The sequence below is a fragment of the Salvia hispanica genome, chromosome 6, assembly GCF_023119035.1.
Source record: "Salvia hispanica cultivar TCC Black 2014 chromosome 6, UniMelb_Shisp_WGS_1.0, whole genome shotgun sequence".
Classification (NCBI taxonomy): domain Eukaryota; kingdom Viridiplantae; phylum Streptophyta; class Magnoliopsida; order Lamiales; family Lamiaceae; genus Salvia; species Salvia hispanica.
The window spans coordinates 14,857,237-14,876,531 of record NC_062970.1 but is presented as its reverse complement, the minus strand read 5'-3'; the positions used below and the strand labels follow the sequence as shown (position 1 = coordinate 14,876,531).

The 19,295-nt window shown below is 38.6% G+C and overlaps 3 protein-coding genes across 13 annotated transcripts; 1 reads left to right on the top strand and 2 right to left on the bottom strand.

The window, feature by feature from the left end:
* Positions 1 to 4,091: 4,091 nt before the first annotated feature.
* LOC125195986 (anti-sigma-I factor RsgI2-like) lies at positions 4,092 to 9,231 on the top strand. 4 transcript variants are annotated; one of them, XM_048094308.1, is made up of 6 exons: positions 4,095 to 4,604; positions 6,147 to 6,256; positions 6,355 to 6,423; positions 6,520 to 6,735; positions 7,137 to 7,785; positions 8,883 to 9,231. In XM_048094308.1, the coding sequence occupies exons 1-6, from the start codon at positions 4,364 to 4,366 to the stop codon at positions 8,948 to 8,950; spliced, it is 1,353 nt and encodes a 450-aa protein (XP_047950265.1). In that variant the 5' UTR covers positions 4,095 to 4,363; the 3' UTR covers positions 8,951 to 9,231. The 4 variants fall into 4 exon arrangements, with proteins under 4 accessions (XP_047950264.1, XP_047950265.1, XP_047950263.1 ...); XM_048094307.1 differs by having other exon boundaries at positions 4,092 to 4,604; positions 6,355 to 6,735; positions 8,951 to 9,231; XM_048094306.1 differs by having other exon boundaries at positions 6,355 to 6,735.
* A 1,906-nt stretch (positions 9,232 to 11,137) lies between these two features.
* On the bottom strand, positions 11,138 to 14,848 carry LOC125193805 (RHOMBOID-like protein 10, chloroplastic). Of its 5 annotated transcripts, none has more exons than XM_048091693.1 (10): positions 14,729 to 14,848; positions 14,469 to 14,639; positions 13,470 to 13,723; positions 13,180 to 13,234; positions 12,982 to 13,062; positions 12,805 to 12,901; positions 12,647 to 12,714; positions 12,322 to 12,420; positions 11,667 to 11,708; positions 11,138 to 11,496 (listed from the first exon to the last, which is right to left on the bottom strand). In XM_048091693.1, the coding sequence occupies exons 2-10, from the start codon at positions 14,607 to 14,609 to the stop codon at positions 11,356 to 11,358; spliced, it is 978 nt and encodes a 325-aa protein (XP_047947650.1). In that variant the 5' UTR covers positions 14,610 to 14,639; positions 14,729 to 14,848; the 3' UTR covers positions 11,138 to 11,355. The 5 variants fall into 5 exon arrangements, with proteins under 5 accessions (XP_047947650.1, XP_047947651.1, XP_047947649.1 ...); XM_048091694.1 differs by having other exon boundaries at positions 14,725 to 14,741; XM_048091692.1 differs by lacking the exon at positions 14,729 to 14,848 and having other exon boundaries at positions 14,469 to 14,718.
* Positions 14,849 to 17,603: 2,755 nt separating this feature from the next.
* Positions 17,604 to 19,025, bottom strand: LOC125193806 (E3 ubiquitin-protein ligase SIRP1-like). 4 transcript variants are annotated; one of them, XR_007171637.1, is made up of 3 exons: positions 18,215 to 19,025; positions 17,952 to 18,068; positions 17,604 to 17,828 (listed from the first exon to the last, which is right to left on the bottom strand). XR_007171637.1 is itself a non-coding variant. In XM_048091697.1 (2 exons), exons 1-2 carry the CDS (start codon positions 19,023 to 19,025, stop codon positions 18,034 to 18,036), a joined length of 846 nt encoding a protein of 281 aa, XP_047947654.1. In that variant the 3' UTR covers positions 17,848 to 18,033. The 4 variants fall into 4 exon arrangements, 1 of the variants encoding a protein (XP_047947654.1); XR_007171636.1 differs by having other exon boundaries at positions 17,604 to 17,839; positions 17,955 to 18,068; XR_007171638.1 differs by having other exon boundaries at positions 17,604 to 17,823; positions 17,955 to 18,068.
* Positions 19,026 to 19,295: the final 270 nt, after the last annotated feature.

The following is a 19,295-nucleotide window of genomic DNA, read 5'->3' as shown; positions in this document are numbered from 1 at the left end:
AACTTGGATTAATACTTATTTTAATTCATCTAAGATTTGTCTTAATAGAATTAAATCTATTCAAATCCATAGGATAAAATAAATCAATATTAATATTAATCCTAATCCATCTAGGATTTAACTTGGAGTAAATCCATATAAATCCATAGAATTAAATAATATTATATTATAATTATTCAAATCTATCCAAGATTTATCTAGGAACAAATCCATATAAATCTATAAGATAAGAATAAAATATTATATTATCACTATCCAAATCCATCTAGAATTTATCTATGAATAAATTCATATAAACTTGATAAGGCTAATTTCATGCATCGGTAATGTGCGAAAAATGTTATAATTTGCTGGGTCTAACACGTTTCCTAAGCCAGGTGTGTGAAGAAAATCGCTAGATCAAGGAAGTACTGAAGGAGATGGTCTAGCGAAGGAAAGGAACGAAGTGAGCAGGATTTACAAGGAAAATTGGCGTGACAGAGGAGTCTACAGCTGAGGGCAACAAAGTCTTATCTATACCTCGCTGGGCCCACTCAAACGCCTATATATATAGAAGAGCATGCAACGCAAAAGAGAGAGTTTTTTTTTCACTCTTCTTAGCTCACACACTTTACACACACTTGGGAATGGATCTGGGGTGGTCGTGATCGGAAGGGTACTTTCTAGAAAATCTCGTGTTTGGCAACACCGTCCGAGTGAGGGCGAAGATACAATTACCTTTAATTTCAGTTGTTTTGCTTGTTTTCACCGTCGAACTTCACTTTTGGGAGTCGACCTTGATGTTGATGATGCTTAATTGTTTTACCGTTCGTGGATCTGCGTTTAGCGGTTAAATTTCAAGTCATTTTGCATAGATCTCTCTGCTGTTAGCTTATTTCTTCAATTGTTATGTCGATCTCTGTTTATTTTGATGTTATTTGCAAAATTGAATCCAAGGATTTGGAAATCCTAATCAAATTTGGAAAGAATCTTGACCGAACCTTGCATGGCTCGGTTTGACTCCCACTGAATCCACGGCCACCACCGCCCTTGCTGGTCGGAGATGTCACAGCCGCCTGCAGCCATCTCGGTTGATGTTCCTCGGCTCCTTGCGCTGTCACCGCAGCCACCGGTGCTGCACACGTGCAAACCACCGTTCTAGGCCACACGACACCACTGTGCGACACCGAATCAGACCGTCGCTGCTGTGCAGAACTCCTCACGTCGGTGGAGTTCGGACTTCCGTTGCTGCTGCCTGCGTTGCTGCGTCGTCGCTTATGCGACGTCGTCTCTGCAGCACCGGCGCTGCTGCACGAAAGTCCCCGCTACTGCACGTTGCCGACGAAGCTCGTGGATACCGCCAGCAGCCCTCCTGGGCAGCTCGCTATTTCGCCCAGCCTGCCACAGCGCTGCTGCTGCAATCCACGTCGTCCGCATCCAAAAGCGCTGCTCTCCGTTACCATCGGCGACGCTCACGGCAGATCGTCGCGGTATTACGAATCACGCACGTTAAAAGGTTTTGCAAGATGAATTCCATGCAATAATTACTTAAATGTAATGATTGCACATTCAAATTTAATTCAAGTGCATGAATATAATGATTACTGTCGCACGTAATCATCTCACAAGACAAACATGTATGCTATGAATTGATTCTGGAGAATTAAATTTCCTAATTCATTGAATTTGGGCATATCACAAGTTCGTGCGGTATTCGACTTCCTCGTACTTACGAATTACGATATGTTGATTTAATTGAAAATTAACAACAACCACGCAACGAAGAAAAACATGCATTCAAGCAATTCACATAACAAGAAATTAATCCACATAATCAGAGCCAAAACTTGGCTTTGATACCAATTGTTGGGGTTTGGTGCCCCTTGCACAGCGGAAGACTTGTACAAAATAAATAAATCAGACGTAGGATCTATTTGACCGATTATGCGATTAATCAATTCACATGTTAAACAGATAATTGCATGCTAGAACGCAAATAATTCATGCTCATGGAAAATAAATCCTAAACATGATTTCTACGGTTTAGAGTTACCGATTTGATTCTCCAAAGAATCGTCGATTGCTCGCGCCTTCTCCACGTGATGATCTTCGATACTAGACCACAGATCTTCTCTCTGGTTCCCGAACTGTATCTCGATATCAGGGTGGCCTGATCTTATCAAAATACTAGGACTCGAATAAAGAAGACAGAAGAAATCCTTCTCCAATTAGGAGAGAAATTCGAACTCCTCTAGGTAGAGGGGAACGAAAATTATGAGTAATAATAATAATAATGATTTATGTCTCCTTTATTCTCCTATTTATATTAAATTCCTTTTGGGCCCAGACAGGGATCTATGGAAGGTTTTGGATATGGGCTCCCCCAATTAGCTTTTTACTAATTAAATTGAACCCACAATTTAATACAAGCTTATATTGGAATATTACGAGCATCCACTACAGAAGTAATATTGAACTCTCCCCATCCAAATCCGAAATTACAAGTAATCCGGGTTTCCAATTTGTTTATTATTTATTTATCGCGCTTAAGATACAAATGTCCATTAATTAATTAATGTCTGCTATGGACTTAATTAATTAATATCTTATTAATTCCAAGAGTGGACTTAGCAAGAAACATTTATTTATTATTCATAGAGCGATAAAACTCCAACTGACCAGTTTTCCGAATAATAAAACTTTGTTCGAGCTCCTCTTGAGGACATTATCAAACGAGACTCACCTCGCACACGTTTCAACATAATAGCAATCCTAGCACCGCTAGATATTAATCACCACTACCCAATATATCAGGATTATTGGGTTGCGAAAAACCCGCACCATTTGATAAGTCAAAGTAGTGCATAATCAATACCGTATGCTCAATGCTAACATATGTAGATTAAGAAATAGTATTTTATCAAGACCTAGTCTTTCAGTAGATAGCATAAAGACACGTCTTGCTGTTAGATCCGTTCAGTGCTATACCACACCAATGTCATCTTATTTCAGTAAGGCTTAGAAATATACGGACTGACATTGCAACCTTTCACGATAGGTATTCTAAGCCTGTCTAGGTTGTGAAATTCTTCTTTTTCTTTTGCAAAGCATTGCTTAGATCGGACCGTGTTACCTTAAAGTGGACGACGCCCACAACCGGTCTACTAAGCAAAAGACTTAGACTTTGTTTACTTCTTATGCATTTAAATGTTTGTAAAACATCTTATAAATGCACAAGCAAACACAATGTAATAATATACTGATTCTATTCGTGCGAAACTGCTCGAATAATACTGAATCGGGTTAAAAGTGGATTATAGAGTTTTATGTATACAAGCAAGATTCTATTCGAGCGAAACTTGCTTGAAACATGCTTTTCAGTATATCAAACCTAACAGAGCACATAACACCCCTTTGACGCTCTTCTAGATAACTACTCTTTCATTGTGGTCAACCTCAACTGCACTCTCAAGTTCAAGAAGTTAGGCACCATGATTGCCCAATATATGTCGATGATATTCCATAGTCTTCGAGAGGTGCAAGGGGAGGTGAATGGATGCTCTTGAATAAGTAATTTAGGTATTTTAGTTTTCTTTAAAATATAATTAGTGTAGTTTTTAGGAATTTTAAATTTTTAATCAATTGACTAATTATGTCATTTGAAGTGAGATTTTATGGAGAGATATGAGAAACCACGTATAATTATAGGAGTTGTGCCCTGCCCCTAATATAAAAGTAAAAGGGAAAAAATTATAATGATAGGACAAAGAATATACTTACTTCCTAACTAAAAAATGTGATCGAGAGACATATGACTCGTCCATTCTTAATCAAATAATTAGAGTTAGCTATCCTAATATCTTTTTTGAGGTGTCTATGAATGAATAAACTCAATGAATAATCACTTAGTCTGTGAGTAAATACTCTTAATCTAATAGAAAAAAAATACTGTACATCCACTTTTATTTAAACCAAAAAAAGTTTCTCTTTTAGTCCTTTTCTGAAGTCGTTACACAGTCATATAATATGTGAATAGTAAAATGATTAAAGTAAAATTATAGATGAAGCAATAAGTGATGAAAAAAGCATTTAGATTGAGTGCGTTTAATGGTAGGGAGATTGGGTTCGCATTTGTTGGCATTGCACACCCGTCCCTTTCTCCTTCCCACCCCAACTTCTTCTCTCCACATCTTCTTCTCACACAAACTCACTCTGATAGTGAGATCAACCCAATCACGACAAATCCATCCCGCTCCCCTTCCTCTGCCTCTACGTGTACGCTGCGCCGATACATACATACATACCCTTCTCTAATCTCTAGAGAGATAAAATTTTGATTTCTTAGATAGAGAGAGAGTCGCTCCGAACCGATGCTGTGGTGGGAATGGGGAAGGCCGTTAATCAGCAACTGCCAATTGTACAGCAGCAGCAGCAGCAGCCTCGTCACAGCTCTAGAACCTTCCTCTGCCAGAGATGTGCGGTGGGAGTTTCCAGATTCTTCAGCTTCAAATGCGCCCTAGTTTTAATGCTCAGTCTCGCCGCTTTCTTTTCTGCCCTTTTCGGGGTTCTTCCTTTTCGATACAAGCATCCAGGGTTTGATGCTAAGACCTCAATCAAGCTCAGTGGTGAATTGCTTATCCCTACATGTTTAATTGGGGGTTTTTAGGAAGTTATGTTGTGATTGCTTTAGAATTAGGTTTCTTTTATTAGGTGAATTGAATTTCTCGTAATTGCTAGAAACCTGTAATTGATTTGGTATTTCTGCCTATAGTGCTTCTAATTGTACTTACGCGTAGTGCTTGGACTTAGAATTGGACTCTTGTGCCAATTATTTGAGGTTATGGCGCTTCTTTACGTGGTGTTTGTTAAAAGAGATGTTTTTGACGGGTGATTGGAGCGTTCTGAAGCTTATTTTACTTGAATATGCTTATAGTTTATACTGGAATAAGTTCGTGTACAGATTTCTTGTGAAGTCCAAAGGTAGAAACTGGCCTCTGATGTGTAATATGTTGCTGTGAAAACTCGCTGTATAACAGCTCTTACATGTTGTTTGGACTGTAGAACAAATTGGTAATTATTGAGTTGTATGACGTATGTGGCTTTACTCCAACTAACTCAGTACAGATAACTTTGATTGAGGTCTTTATATGAACGTAGTTACTTGCAGCAACTGTGCTCTTTATGCATTTGCATGATCGGTTCTTTATGCAAGATCTGTTCCTCCTGGTCTTTGTAGACAGAGTAATGGTCTGTCTGCTCTTCTCGAGGCAGGAGAAATGTTTCTTAAATTAGGAATGTCGAGTTGTAGATTGTCAAGCTAACCATAATGTTTCTTTTCCAGGCTGTGGAATAATGACAATAAAATCTATTGCTGAAATCTTTGAATATGACCAGGGAGTACCTAACTTGATGATTTTAATGCCCTGATTGGCACACTGTTGCCAGTACTGCAGCCTTCTTAAGAATTTTATTTATTCTAATGATTGAAGTCTACTCTCTTGTATATACTCTCTCCGACCCTTAAAAATAGATCACATTTGCCATCTTGGGATGTCCCTTAAAAATAGACTAATTCTATTTAAGGAAACTTTTTTCTCTCTAATGAGGAGGATCCCATTCTCCATTTACAATACTCCAATCACTTTTCTTTCTATCTCTCTTTGACTTTACCAATTGTTCGTTAAAACCCGTGCCATTTCAAAGGTTGTCTATTTTTAAGGGACGGAGACGGAGGGAGTATAATTTATTCAAATGTCCATGCACTTTGTGAATTAAGCTAACAATACTTTATTTGAGTTGGAAATGTAGAATTGGACCATTTAGGTTTTCTATTAGTTGTTATATTTGTGTAGCCTAGGCTCTAGACCAGGTTAGTAATAATGTGATTGCAGCATCATCTTTTACACCATCTATTAAGCTGTGAAGACTGCAATAACTTTTAGAAAAGGTAGTTACTATAAAAGTTAGTTGGATTAGTTAGTTTTGACTGTTATTATAATGTTGTGTCACATTATTTGTGTTTTTCTTTCCTTGAATCTTACATGAATTTATTATCATATTTCTAGAGGGCAAGAGTTTACATGGAAGAAAATGGTTGTTTATTATTGATGGCTTTGTTTAAAATCTCCATTCCTTGTCTGACTAATGGTTATGGCTCTTATTTTCAGCAACTGTTCAATCATATTTCCAGCTTCAAAAGCCAATTTCTGAACTTATACCATATATTTCAAGACTAGAATATGATATCAATGAGGAAATAGGTGTCCTTTCCTTTAAGGTTGGCCTCAATCTTCTACTTCATACAGTACTTGTTTTTCCAACCATCAAGTTCAGAGAAAAGAATAGATCTGTTGATGATCACTTATTTTTTTACAGGTTGCTGTTCTGTCCATGCATCCGGCAGATCCCTCTAACTGGAATAGCTTATCTAACTGGACTGATGTGGTGTTTGGCTTCATTCCTGATCCGATTAATAGTACAACAAATCCTGTGGCATTGAGTGTGTTGAAATTGTCATTGATTGATCTGTTTCTTCAACAGTACAATTTGACGTTAACGTCCACAATTTTTGGAGAACCTTCTTCATTTGAGATTCTAAAATATCCTGGCGGGGTTACTATAATTCCAGAGAGAACTCCTTTGCTGTCTTTGCCTCTAGTCAATTTCACCCTCAATAGCTCAATTTATGATATCAAAGAAAATCTTCCAGTGTTGAAAGAACAACTAAAACTGGGATTACACCTGACGCCGTATGAGGTAAAACTAATTTCTACTTTAGAATACCATTGCAATTCTGGGTCAGCAGTTGAATTTCATTCCCTTAGCTTGAATACTGGTACTTGTTAGTATGTAACTTTGTTGTTTTAATCTGCACAAGGGGATGAATGATGATACATGCATCCTTTCTTAATCTGGTCTACCCACTACTGTTGTTGCTGCGGCTGCTATGTTTTCAATTTAAATTTTATTCTATTCCTTTGCTGCTTATATTTAAAGATTTAAAATTTCTTCTAACTGAGACTTCCATGGATATATTTTTCATTTCCATTTATAGTTTACCTTTAGAATTAAAAGCCTTTGATGTTTGGTCTCATCTAATTGGATATGAATTTGGTTATCCATTTCCTCCTGGCCTGATAGAATCTTTCTCGATGCAGATGGTGTACGTACAAGTAACAAACAAGCATGGCTCAACAAAAGATCCGCCGGTGATGGTTGAAGCTTTAGTTGCATCTGACATTCCTATACAGCCAGAGAGATTAAGACAGCTAGCTCAAATAATTACTGGATCACCCTCTATGGAAAACCTTGGGCTTGATCATTCTGTTTTTGGAAAAGTTAAGGAAATTAGTTTGTCCTCATTTCTGAATCACTCTCTTTACGCACCCGCACCTACACCCACACCCGCACCCGCACCCACACCCACACCCACACCCGCACCCACACCTTCTCAATCTCCATCTCCATCTCCATCAATAGATTATCACAGTGGACCATCTATGGCGCCGTCTTACTCTCCTGGCCTTTCACCCAACTCACACCATGCCCCAGCACCATGTCCTACATGTTATGCCAATGAACCTTTACCCAGGCCACATAATGCTCCTCAGCATTCTTTATCTCCAAATTCTGGTTCTCCTTCTCCCACACCCATAGCAGCTCAAGGCTGTCAACATTGTGGTTCTGATGATTCACCAAGTCCTTCTCCAACTTCTCGAAACTTGTCTCCCCATTCCCCCAGAAAATCACCCGGAGCAGTGTCAACACCCCAGACTGCACCAACCAGTCCATCCTATATTCATTCATGTAAGTATCAAAACGACAATAAAGTTTACTATCATTACTTCTAAGTCTACAATGGTTTAACATGTAATTTATCATCATCAATATTTTTCTTAATTTTGTGCCTAAAGTTCAAAAGGTGTGCCTTGTGTGTCTCTAGGGTTGTTTGCATTTGCTCCTTTAATAACTATGATTCAGCTGCTGAAAGTTGATTTCAAAAGTATAAGAAAAACATGATATAGAATTGTCTCAGACTGACAGGTGCACCTCCAGCACTTTGCGTTCCGCATTTTAATGAACAAAAATCAGGCCGCCAGAGCAACTATGGTTTTTGTTACCTTATTTACAAAAAATGCATCTTTAAGAGGAAAAAATAGGTATTTGAATAATCCTATCACATCACATATGGAGTACTAGTTTAAGTGCTTTGTCTATGGAATTTCATCCCAATCAGTGGCCGTAAACTATTCCGAGAAAACCATGCTAGGGGTACTATGATAGTTTCATCTGATCAACACATAAGCTATCTTGTAGTCTTGCCTAGATCAAATGTTTTTATTCTTTCAAACATATAGTTGTTCACTCTCATTCTATTAGAAGAAAGCTTTTATTTGTATGGAAGATTGCCATTTAGCTTTCTTGAAAAAGAGATGAGCATGGTTCAAGATAATGGTTTGTCTCATGTAAATTGCTATTTGCAATTGAAACAAATGCTATGAATGGGTAAAAACCTAATAGGATGCTGGAGGATATCTGCTGCAACAAAAATGTTACTGACGCAATTCACTTCTAACTGGGTCGACATTAATTGGAAAACTAATAAACATCCATTTTCTAATGATAATTTAAGCTATGTTTTGTCACAGCAATTATGATCCTTGTACTAAAATCAGGGTTCTGTTTGCTCACTAGAACTTTCTAGCAATTGTCAGAAATTCAAATTCTTGTACATTAATATGGTACATACTATGCATAAAGTGTATTCAGTGCCATGTAGTTTTGTGCATTATAGATTTCAGCTTAAATTTTCCGAAATTTGTTTCTCTGTATCTGATTGCCACCTTTTGATCTGCAATTTTCTTGGGTTGAGAATTGCTGAAGAATAATATGCATATTTGCAGCTTACAGTCTGAGTATCCAATGCTTAAATGGACTGCTGACATTCTTCCTCCTGCTCTGGATATCCTAGATGAGGCCCCCATGTCAACGAACAGTTTTGGTGGTTGAGAGAGCAACAAAAAAGTGAGTTGGAGTTGATACTTAACCTTACAGGATGGCCGTATACGACCTAACCATCAAAGGAAACTGGTAGGTCGCCTAGTTGCAGGTTTCCGAAAGAACAAACTGTAAAATGCACAGGTTCTTTCTGGGATGTGCAATTATGGGAAGTGCGGAATGTAATGTTAACAAAAAAAAGGACTATAGCTATTTACATAGTTTTAGTAAAGAAATGAGAATTATCTTCTAACATGCTTTCACCTTACATAAGATTTGTTGGGTGAATGGTCTTCTAAAATGCTTCAACCTACAAAAGATTTGTTGCGTTATTGTACTATACTCTCACACACTATAGGCATCTAATAGGTTGCTTCTCTTGAAACGTGTGGTCGTATCATTGCTATGAGAGCATTTTTTAAATGGGTAGGTCTCAAATTTAATTAGAATAATTTTATTAAGAAAGTAATTTTTCTAGAATATGATTATTTTTGCGGTTAAAGAGCGCTCTCATTTGTTTTAGAATTCTTGTACCAATGACATAGTCACATGAATTTTTTACAAACAAAGTAGTGTTGAATTGAAATTAATTTTTCATGAAAAGGTTATGAATATTTTATGGATAATTGAGCTTTTGCGAAAAAACTAAGTCACCTACTGAAACTTGTAGTATTTCATTATTCGGGTACAAAATTTTTGAGTTGTTTGTTTATAGACATATTTCACTATTCAGGTACAGAAAATTTAGACTTATTTGTTTATAGACGTAAATATTTATAAAACATAGCATAAATGAATTAAGCAAAACTACTCACAAATGGATGAAAGTGAATGTGGAGTTTTACATATACAAATATCTCGAAACATGATTTGCAGTATATAATCTTAAAATCTTACTCCATTTAGTTTTATCATGGCATGCTTCCCTTTTCAACGATCTTCAACGGCTTGTTATCAACAAGATGTAGCTAAACATATTTCAATGATGCCAACATAGTTTCATGAATGAAAATGACAGTTCTAGATTTCAGTACTTACGATTTCATCAGACTACTCACACTCATACCAGGACAAACGCCTCGCCATCGCCATGTGATGTGGGGGCATTCGATGTCTTCTTGCTTTTTTAATCCTTATTCTTACACTCCCTCCGTTCTCTATAAATATAAATTCTTTCCTTTGTCGGTCCGTCCCTTGAAAATAGACACTTTCATTTTTAGGAAATTTTTCTCTCTCTGATGAGGTGTGATCCACTCTAACACATTTTTTTTTGTCTCTTTACTTTAACAATGTTGCATCAAAACTTGTGCCGTTTCAAATGTTTCTATTTTTCAGGGGACGAAGGGAGTATTTTTTTGGCATCTCACACTAACTCTTAAAATGCAAGAAATTCCAACACTTAACTTGATCCACATCTTTCTTGGATTGGTTCCTTCCTGAAGATTTTGATCTTTCTTGATTATGCTTTTCTTTTAATCTGCCTCTTTGTATTGTATTGTACTGTCGAAGCCAAAAATAATGATTTTTTTTGACAAATTTCTATGCAATCATCAGATCTCTTACTCTATTAAACATTAGTTTTGCCTTTGCGACACTAACTGTTGTAAACGTGTTGGCTTAACTTTTTGGTACGGAGGTTAGCAAAACTAGGGCACAAATCTTGTCAGAGAGTTTAATATCAACCAAGTTCAATTGCGCAATGATCATCTTGAACTCGTTAAGATGTTATTGCACCGTTTTTTTCTTCTTACGTTCTCAAATTAAACAATCTACTTAATAGGTTTACTAGTTCGTGGTGGATGGTTTTTACATATGATACGATCATATGAGCCGAACCCAGAACACATTTGAGAATAAGACATTTTAGGAAGATTGTTTGCCTATAACCAGTGGTTACTTTATACTCTCTCTATCCTCTATCCTTTTCAGTCGAAGTTTCTTGATAATATTCAGATTTAGCACAAATTTTAATGAATTGATTAATATGTTATGAGTATATTAAATGAGTGAAATGTGGATTGCACTTTAAAGATTATAATGTAAAATGAGTTGCAATATGAGTTTCACTTAAAAAAAATGAGATGAGACTTTTATTACATGATACTATGATACTTCTAAAATGGAAAAATGGGACTTAGGGCAGGGTGAGTAATTAATAGTATAACGATACAAGTAATTCACATCGATACCCACTTTAGACGTCAACGCAGAAATTCGGTGTCTAGTGCTATAATATGCCAATTTTCTGAACTATAAAGTGAGATACATCAGTTGGTATAGTCAGACAAGTGCTAGATTTAGGTTCAGGTGTAAGATTTACTGCAAGTTTACAGAAATCCTCACCATTCCAAATTCCAATATGGTTGAGAAATGCTCAGCTTACTTAGGACGCCTCCTCATTAAGTAAAAAATGGGTGCCTTATCCTCGAAATTTCTCCTGCCATCACGGGCAACGGACTGAAGCTCCCAGGAAGGACCAAGAAGCCAAGACACCGCAACCCCGCCTAGCAACCCTCCAGCCTGAAATATTTGACACATGGAGTATTACCGTATATAAGGAACAAACGGGGTACATATTTAATATTGTTCTAAGATTCTTCAGGACTGAAGCAGCAATGTTCTGAGAATCATAGTTGCAAGAAGTTGATACATACATGCACAGTTGTCTTATGAATTAGAAACCAACTTACATGTCCCCAGTTATCAATGCCCTGAGACAGCAACCCAATTGTCTGCACAAGAGATGTTCATTTCATTAGGTAGATCATCGAAGCATGCAACAGAGTTCTGTCATGACTCGTATCATTACAATATCCTATAAAATGAAGTAATAATATAGGTGATTCCCTTAATCAAGTACGGAGAAGAAATTTGAAGACTAGTCACACAATTACCAGCAATCATCGCACATCATACTGTGTGACCTGATATCTTGTAAAGTAAGTTGGAAAATAATGTGTATTGAATGATTATAGTTGTTAACTTTGAAGTGCTGAAAGTGAAATGCATGTTGAAGATTTGATCAGGAAGTCACATATTAATAAGGAATGTTGTCTAAGACTCTAAAGTGGTGATAACAAACCTGTACAGTCACAAGATACTAAATGGTGGAGACAAAACTGAGATAATACATGTTGAAGATATGGTCGGGAATTCACATCTTAATTAGGAATGTTCTCTAAGACTCTAAAGTGGTTATAACAAACCTGTACAGTCACAAGATTCTAAATGATTGGGACAAACTGAGATAATGATGAAGTTGAAGTAATTGAAAATTTAATCCAACTGATAGAAGACATTAAGATTTGTCATTTTCAACATTAAGCCCTCGAGAAGTTTACGTACCATGTTTATAGCAATCACTTGTGCAATATGTTTCAGATCATTTTCAGTGCCTTTGACCATGCCCCTGTGCCTCAGGACAAACATAGCAAAGGATCCAACCTGAGTATGTAAGCGATTAACCAATATTAGATAAAGAGAAACCAGAGGCAGAGATAGAATGACAGAAAAAAAAATGTCAATTGACTAGCAACTCTGCAACAGTTCATACAGTAATGATGATGCTCTGAATAAGATTTCTTCTACAGAATAGAGTACCTTGAAAGACAATAAAGTTAACTTAAATAGGACCCAAAAGATGCAGCACTTGTAGAAGAAAAGTGATTACCAATCCAAATATAGCTCCTGAAGCACCCACTGCTGGTGCTTTACAGAACCAATAGCTCATGGATGCACCTGAGGTATGCCAAAGGCCTTGATGAGAACAAATGGACTTCTTTTAGATTACAAGAAAATTACTGACTGTAGTGGGCTTCCAGTTATTACTTGCTATTGCTGAGCTGATGTATATTGTTAGATATCTTTTAGGACCACATATATTCTCAACAGTAGGCCCAATTGAGTTTAAAGAATAGCAATTGACCTGAAAAGGACAAACTATTCTCAATTTAACATGCCGAGTCAACCAGAATCAGGGCTTTTATAGTAATATTCAAACCAAACCAGCAGATGCCCAATATTCGCATGCAGAAAGGAAGACGTGACTAGCCTCCATAACTGCCCTTTACTAATGAGACTATTAATCTGCAAATATATAAGAGGAAACATGTCCAATTACAGAAATTCTGATGTATGTATGTATGTATGTATGTATGTATGTATCATATTATCCAGTACTTTGATAAGGCAATAAAGTCAAACCTTGGCACCCAGAAACATGAGGTTGCCATCTGATGCATATTGTGCAATATAAACTCTGCAGATAAATATAGGAAAGATATTCACTGCCTAGGGAACTCATGAAACATGATATTTAAGAGAACTTTTTAACAATTCGACATACAAATTTCCTTTTAGTGTTTCACTGACTCCATTGTTCTTCCTTATTTATTTAATAGAATATATGTTGTATATTCTTAGGGAGATTTATCAGTAGAATATCAACATAATAGAATTGAACATTGGCAGCTGTATGAAATACTGATACTTACAACACATTAGCAGCAAGAAGGATATTAGTCCATTGCCTTCCATCAAAGAAGTCTCTTCTTGGTGTCCTTGATTGTGGCTTCCCCAGGTTTTTAGAATTACTTCCACTTTTATCTCCATTGAAGAAACTTAAGCTCGAGAGTGTCCCAGATAAGGCATTGAATGACCATTGGAGACAATTAAAACCTGCAAGCTGAAGGGCCCTTTCGTGACAGACATCCTCCAAATGAGGCACACCGCTAAGAATAGAAAGTTTCTGTACAATGCACATAAACCATAATTATAGTGAAGACTCACTAGTAGGGATCAGAGATTGACATGATGGTAAGCTCTTCCTAGTTCAAGATAAAAAATTCACATACTATATCTGCCATGTCTACATCAGACTGAATATCCATTTTAAAACCACGTACAATGGTCAATTAAGTTTGGTTCGTTACATATTGCAATGCTTTAAAAGTCACCATGCTCATTGTAACTGGAGCACCAACATAGCATTTCACTGCACAACGGTGTTCAATCACAAAAATTGTGTATTTATGACAATCATTTGGACTCAAAGATAAGCTATGCATATAACTAAGTGTCTATCTTGCTAGGCCTGTGTTTAGGGTTCCATTCCCGCTAGCAGCATCTTGGGTTAGATTATTTGTGGTTGACATGATGTTCAAGTAAAGTTCTGCAATTTACCTCATTGTACTAAGTGCTAAACTTTAAGAACAAGAAGAAGGCTTCATCAATTTCGCTCCTTAAATCATCAGAGAAAACAGAAGTAAAAAATAAAAAAATAAAAACAGAAGCTTTTGGCCGTTCAGCTAGAAGTCTAAGCCACAAAGACTTTCAAACAAGATCAATTTTGTGAAAATGTAATTCGCACTAATTGATTCATTTTAACAAGCCACACTGGAGAGAGAGATCCAGGAAACAGTCAGATGGAGATAGAAATGTTGCAGATTCAATGCAATTAGGGGTTTTGAATTTAATCGCAGTTGACTTGTTACCTTAAGGGAGGAGCGGAGGAGAAAGCGGCGGCGTAGGGCGTCGCCGAGGCGGAGAGTGACGGCGGCGGTGGTTGCGAAGTGGTTGGTGGTTGTGGGCAGCGCCCTAAACACGTTGATGGAGGAGTTGGAATTGGATGTCATCAATGAATCACCACTTTATTCCTCACAAGTCTGATGATTGAAACATGAGGAGGAAATAGCCAAATTCAGGAAACAATGAGATTAATATTCATCGTTTGTGAATAACTGTACTCACTCACCAAATCCTTAGATAATCTGCAAATGCATTAATGAACTTCTAAATGCCAGGATAAGACGCTTAATCATGCTTTGACTGTTTTACTCTTATCACGAACTCATTTACCATTTCTCTTTTTTCGTTTTCGTCAGGCAAAACACATCTGGAGGTCCTCATATTAAAATATTTTATTTTATTAAATTATGTCATATTTTTTTTAATTTATTAGGTCTTTATACTAATATATTTTGTTTCATTAAGTTTTTTAACATTTTCTTTCTATCTTTTTAGATCTTTATAATGATGCATTTTGATTTAAGAGATTTTATACTTATATTATTTTATCAGTCAATATTGTAGCTGAATTCATTCTAAAAGAGATAAAGAAAAAAAGGAAAATAAATACATGTAATTAACACTTGAAAATTTAATTAAATTCTGAGGTCAGTTACATAAAAATCCAGCCAGATTAAAAATATAAGTATAAAAATCTCTAAAATGACAAGATCTAATGAAACAAAATAAGTGTAAGGGACCTAGTAAATAAATGTATTGGTATAAAAATCTAATGAGCCAAAAAACTGTAGAAGAATATATGAAATAGAAAATCTAAATAAGTTTAACCCAAGGGCTATGGTCGAGTGACATGAGACTCGTCCATCCTTGACCAAATGGTCAGGGGGATCGATCCTTAGGACATCCATAATGGGGCGCCCTATGCGACGCCCTAAGCCCCGCCCTATGCACCGGCACATCAGCATTTTATCCTCCGCCCCTTCCACCAGCAGTTGGGCGGACTATAGCCCGCCCTAAGTGACGCCCTAAGCATTTTACTAATATTTTTATGTTTGCAAATGTAAATAAAAACAAACAAATAAAAACAACACAAAGGAAAATTCTATATTATTTAATTAAAAAAAGTTACAAAATAAGAAATAAAAAAAGCACTAAATACAAAAAAAATGAGGCTAGTCTAGAGTAGTCCCAACTTGCGGCTGAGGCCATCGATCATCCGCTGGATGCCTTCGATTTGAGCCGGGTTGGTCGCCTGCATGAGGGCGGTGTGCGCGTCCAACAACGTCCTGTAGTCGGAGGAGGCCGCCAAATCCGAGTAGGCATGGGCCGCAGTCGAAGTCGCGGACGGCGTCGAACTCGAGGTCGGCGACGGGGCCTGGTCAGGCGGCGCGACGGAGGAGGATGTGGCCTTGCCCTTGGCCTTGGAAGCCTTGACGCCAAGGGGACACCGGGAGGACATCGGTGTGCCGGAACTCTCATCCTCGAACACCGGATTGTTGAGGTCCATTGGAGACGCGCCGCTATCGCTACTTGTATAATCAGCGAAGGTGCGCTTCGACGCCCTCCTCCTTGCCACCGTCGATGGGGGAATCACATCACCAACGAACTTCTGCTTGTCCCTCAAGAGCGCCCAGGACTGGTAGTGCTTGAAATCTCCCTACAATGAAATGTACGACTGCATCACTTTGTCCCGCACATCCGCGAGACTCTCGCCACTGCCCTGCTCCCTCTCGCACTTCTCGTACTCCTCTGCGAACAAATTTACCTGCTTCTTTATTTGATCTCAGTGCTTGCGGAGCTGTTCCCTGTGGCGCTTGTAGGCGTATGCCGGCTTGGCCGCGTTGTATTTCTCGGCGATGCGCTCCCAATACGCAGTTACCTTCTGGTTGTTGGCGTACACCGGATCCTCCGAAACATCAATCCAACATCTCGTCAAGACGATGGATTCGGTGTCGGAGTAGTTCGTCCTTCCCGGGGCGAACTCTTCACACACCTCCGTTGAAGGCAATTTCTGGGCTCGTGCCTTGGTCCGCTTCTTCTTGGTGGCGGACCCAGATGCGGCGGCGGGCCGGCCGCGAGGTGCGGCGGTGGCGGAGGGGCGGTGGGGAGAAGGCTCCATGTCGGACAGCCCGTACGAGTCGGTGCTGAAGTCGGGATCGTACTCGGTGTTGGTGTCGAATGGCCGGTATTCGTCGGGTTCTGTACCCGGCCATCGTGCACCACCGAACATCGGACTATTCGGATTTGGGTAATCTCTGGAATCCACTTTGCTTGAAATGTAGAAAATGTAGTGTAAATTTGAGAGTGAAAAATGAAGTGAAAATGAGAGGTGTATATAGGTTTTGAAAATTTAATTAAAAAAAAAAAGGAAACGCGTCGCATCGTCCGCGTCGTCCACAGTGGCGGACGATGGGGTATCCTCCGCGCATCGTCTGCGGACCATGTATCGGCCGCGGACGATGCGACGGACGATGCATCGTCCGCACATTGCGGATGCCCTTAAAAGTTACTGTGCCCGCCGGTGAATACCTTGATAATTATCAAAAAGAAAATCTAAATGTGTTTTGCCTTGTTAATACTCCTATCAACATAAATTTCAATTAGTACTGTACTTCTGCGACGGACTCGAATCTGAGAATTTTTTTTTAGACTTAATAATACTTTAAGCCTTTAACCATTATGCATCTTCAGTGATTAGAGATGTTCGCTGTAACCACTTCAGTTATTAAAGGGTTGCTCGATACCGTACAGTTGCAGTCTAATTGGGTTTTAGACTTTTAGTTTTACCCTCTCATTTCATTACTCTCAATTAGCTTGTGTTCCATTTGACCGCATTTTTTTACATGTCTTTTTCCCAATCTATTTATACCGCATTAAATATGTGTGGGCACACATTTTAAACTAAAATTTCATTCTCTTAAATAACTATGAAGAAAAGAGATGGGTCAAATCGAATAAGACACAACATTGACTAAAATTTGCAGGATTTTACAGGGTTGGCGGCTTGCTCCTAAACAAAATACTAGTATAGGTAGTAGTACTAATTAAGATAGAAATAATATATCAATAAATTTGACATTTTCATTTTTATTCTCAGACATTGAAATTTTTTATATGCAACACCAATCTGTATTTATTAAATAAAAAGATAAAAACAAATAAATAATGCTGCTCTATATAAACTATCGATATATTTACAAATTAGATAAGTATCTCCGCAATTTGGGCAAGCAGGGCAGCACCTCCCATCTCCATTGAGTCAGCTGATTATAGAGCATACTAGTACTAATTAACTCTGAATCGTTTCCACCAATTGTTGCTCTGAGACTCTGAGTACCTTGGAATTATATTTCATTCAAATCATTTTTTAGATATATTTATCAGTTCGTCTCAACAAAATATTTAATTTGCTATACATGAGTTTGGCCAGTGAACGAGAATGAAATACATACCTGTGCTGAACCTATCTTCATCCTCTTTAATGTCTAATTCATATTATTAATTTTACCTTCAATTAAATGACAAAGCTAGCTATGGCATGGGCCAAGATCGCCACCAAGAGTTACCTGTCACAATTTCCATTTCATCGTCTTTGTAGTCAATCATATATATTTATTAGTTTATGATGAATGCATTTCACTATTGGATATCATGCACAATTTTTTTTCCAAGTACTATAATTACTTTCAGTGCGAAAGCAAAGATTTTATACCTCCTGGAGCGATGGTGTCGTCAATAAAGTCAAGGCATAGATTTGCCCAATTCATAAGGAAACTGAATGGCCTCGACGAGAAGATCTCCGGCCACCTCCAATTTCCGGAACCATCACCTCCTTCTTCTCCGCCTCTATACCCAAGATCGTATTCATCACCAGGGAAGAAGAAATTACTATTCATATCGTTGTTATTGTCGTTGTTGTTAGACGGTAGCCCTTGCACCTCGTAGCGACACACGGGGCACGTGTTGTGCATTTGCAGCCAAGGAATAATGCAATCATCATGATAGAAGTGCTTGCACGGAAGCTCCCTAACTCTCACCCCAACCTCGAAGTCCTCCTTGCAAACCGGGCAGCACCACTCGCTCTTCCGCCGCTCCTCGCTCACCTCCACCACCGGCAGCGCCTCCACCGCCGCCGCCCTGTCACTCCCGGCAACCACGGGCTCGGTGGGAGGATGATATTGATCGGGCCCGATGAACTGAAGCAGTATCAAGGAGCGGCGCCTGCTGCTTTCGCCGTCTTCGATTTGCTGGCGTGGCGGGGTGGGCGGGTCGAGCATCCGGGCGAGGGCGTCCAGCACGCGCGCGGCTGGAGAGGGGTCGAGGCCGGACTCCAGGAGGGGGCCGGGCCTGGAGACGTCGAGCTCGTGGCGGATTTGGCCGAAGCAGCGCGGGCATAGGACTTGGGAGGGGTCGGTGGTGGTGGTTCTGATGGAGCGTTGGCAGCGCCGGCACCAATAGTAGTGGTGGGTTCTTGCTCTTTGAACGCCGTTCACTACCACGCCGGGTCGACGAGCCGTGGACATGATTGTTACGTTTGAACTTTGAACGTCGTTTTCTCTCAATATATATGTGTGTTGTGAAATGTGATGTTTGTGGAGATTAAGGAATGGCTTTGCATGAAAGGTTTCTTTCTGTTTCAGGGTTTATGGTTACCTAGTTTTGTTTGCCTAATCTTCTCAATCACCTCTAATAAAAGTAAAGGATGATTGAGAGTCACGATAGCTCTATGTATCGATCGTCGCCGCAAGTTTAAGCTATTGCATGCATGTATTTTATTGAGTCGACTTAAAAAT

Coding starts and splice junctions, on each gene's coding strand:
- LOC125195986 (XM_048094306.1), top strand. CDS start 4,364: ATGGGGAAGGCCGTTAATCAGCAACTGCCAATTGTACAGCAGCAGCAG. Junction 6,257..6,354: donor TAGGTGTCCTTTCCTTTAAG/GTTGGCCTCAAT, acceptor ATTTTTTTACAG/GTTGCTGTTCTGTCCATGCA. Junction 6,736..7,136: donor TACACCTGACGCCGTATGAG/GTAAAACTAATT, acceptor TTCTCGATGCAG/ATGGTGTACGTACAAGTAAC.
- LOC125193805 (XM_048091693.1), bottom strand. CDS start 14,609: ATGACATCCAATTCCAACTCCTCCATCAACGTGTTTAGGGCGCTGCCC. Junction 12,421..12,646: donor CAGGAGCTATATTTGGATTG/GTAATCACTTTT, acceptor TTACATACTCAG/GTTGGATCCTTTGCTATGTT. Junction 11,497..11,666: donor GCATTGATAACTGGGGACAT/GTAAGTTGGTTT, acceptor CAAATATTTCAG/GCTGGAGGGTTGCTAGGCGG.
- LOC125193806 (XM_048091697.1), bottom strand. CDS start 19,025: ATGTCCACGGCTCGTCGACCCGGCGTGGTAGTGAACGGCGTTCAAAGA. Junction 18,069..18,214: donor CGACACCATCGCTCCAGGAG/GTATAAAATCTT, acceptor AAATTGTGACAG/GTAACTCTTGGTGGCGATCT.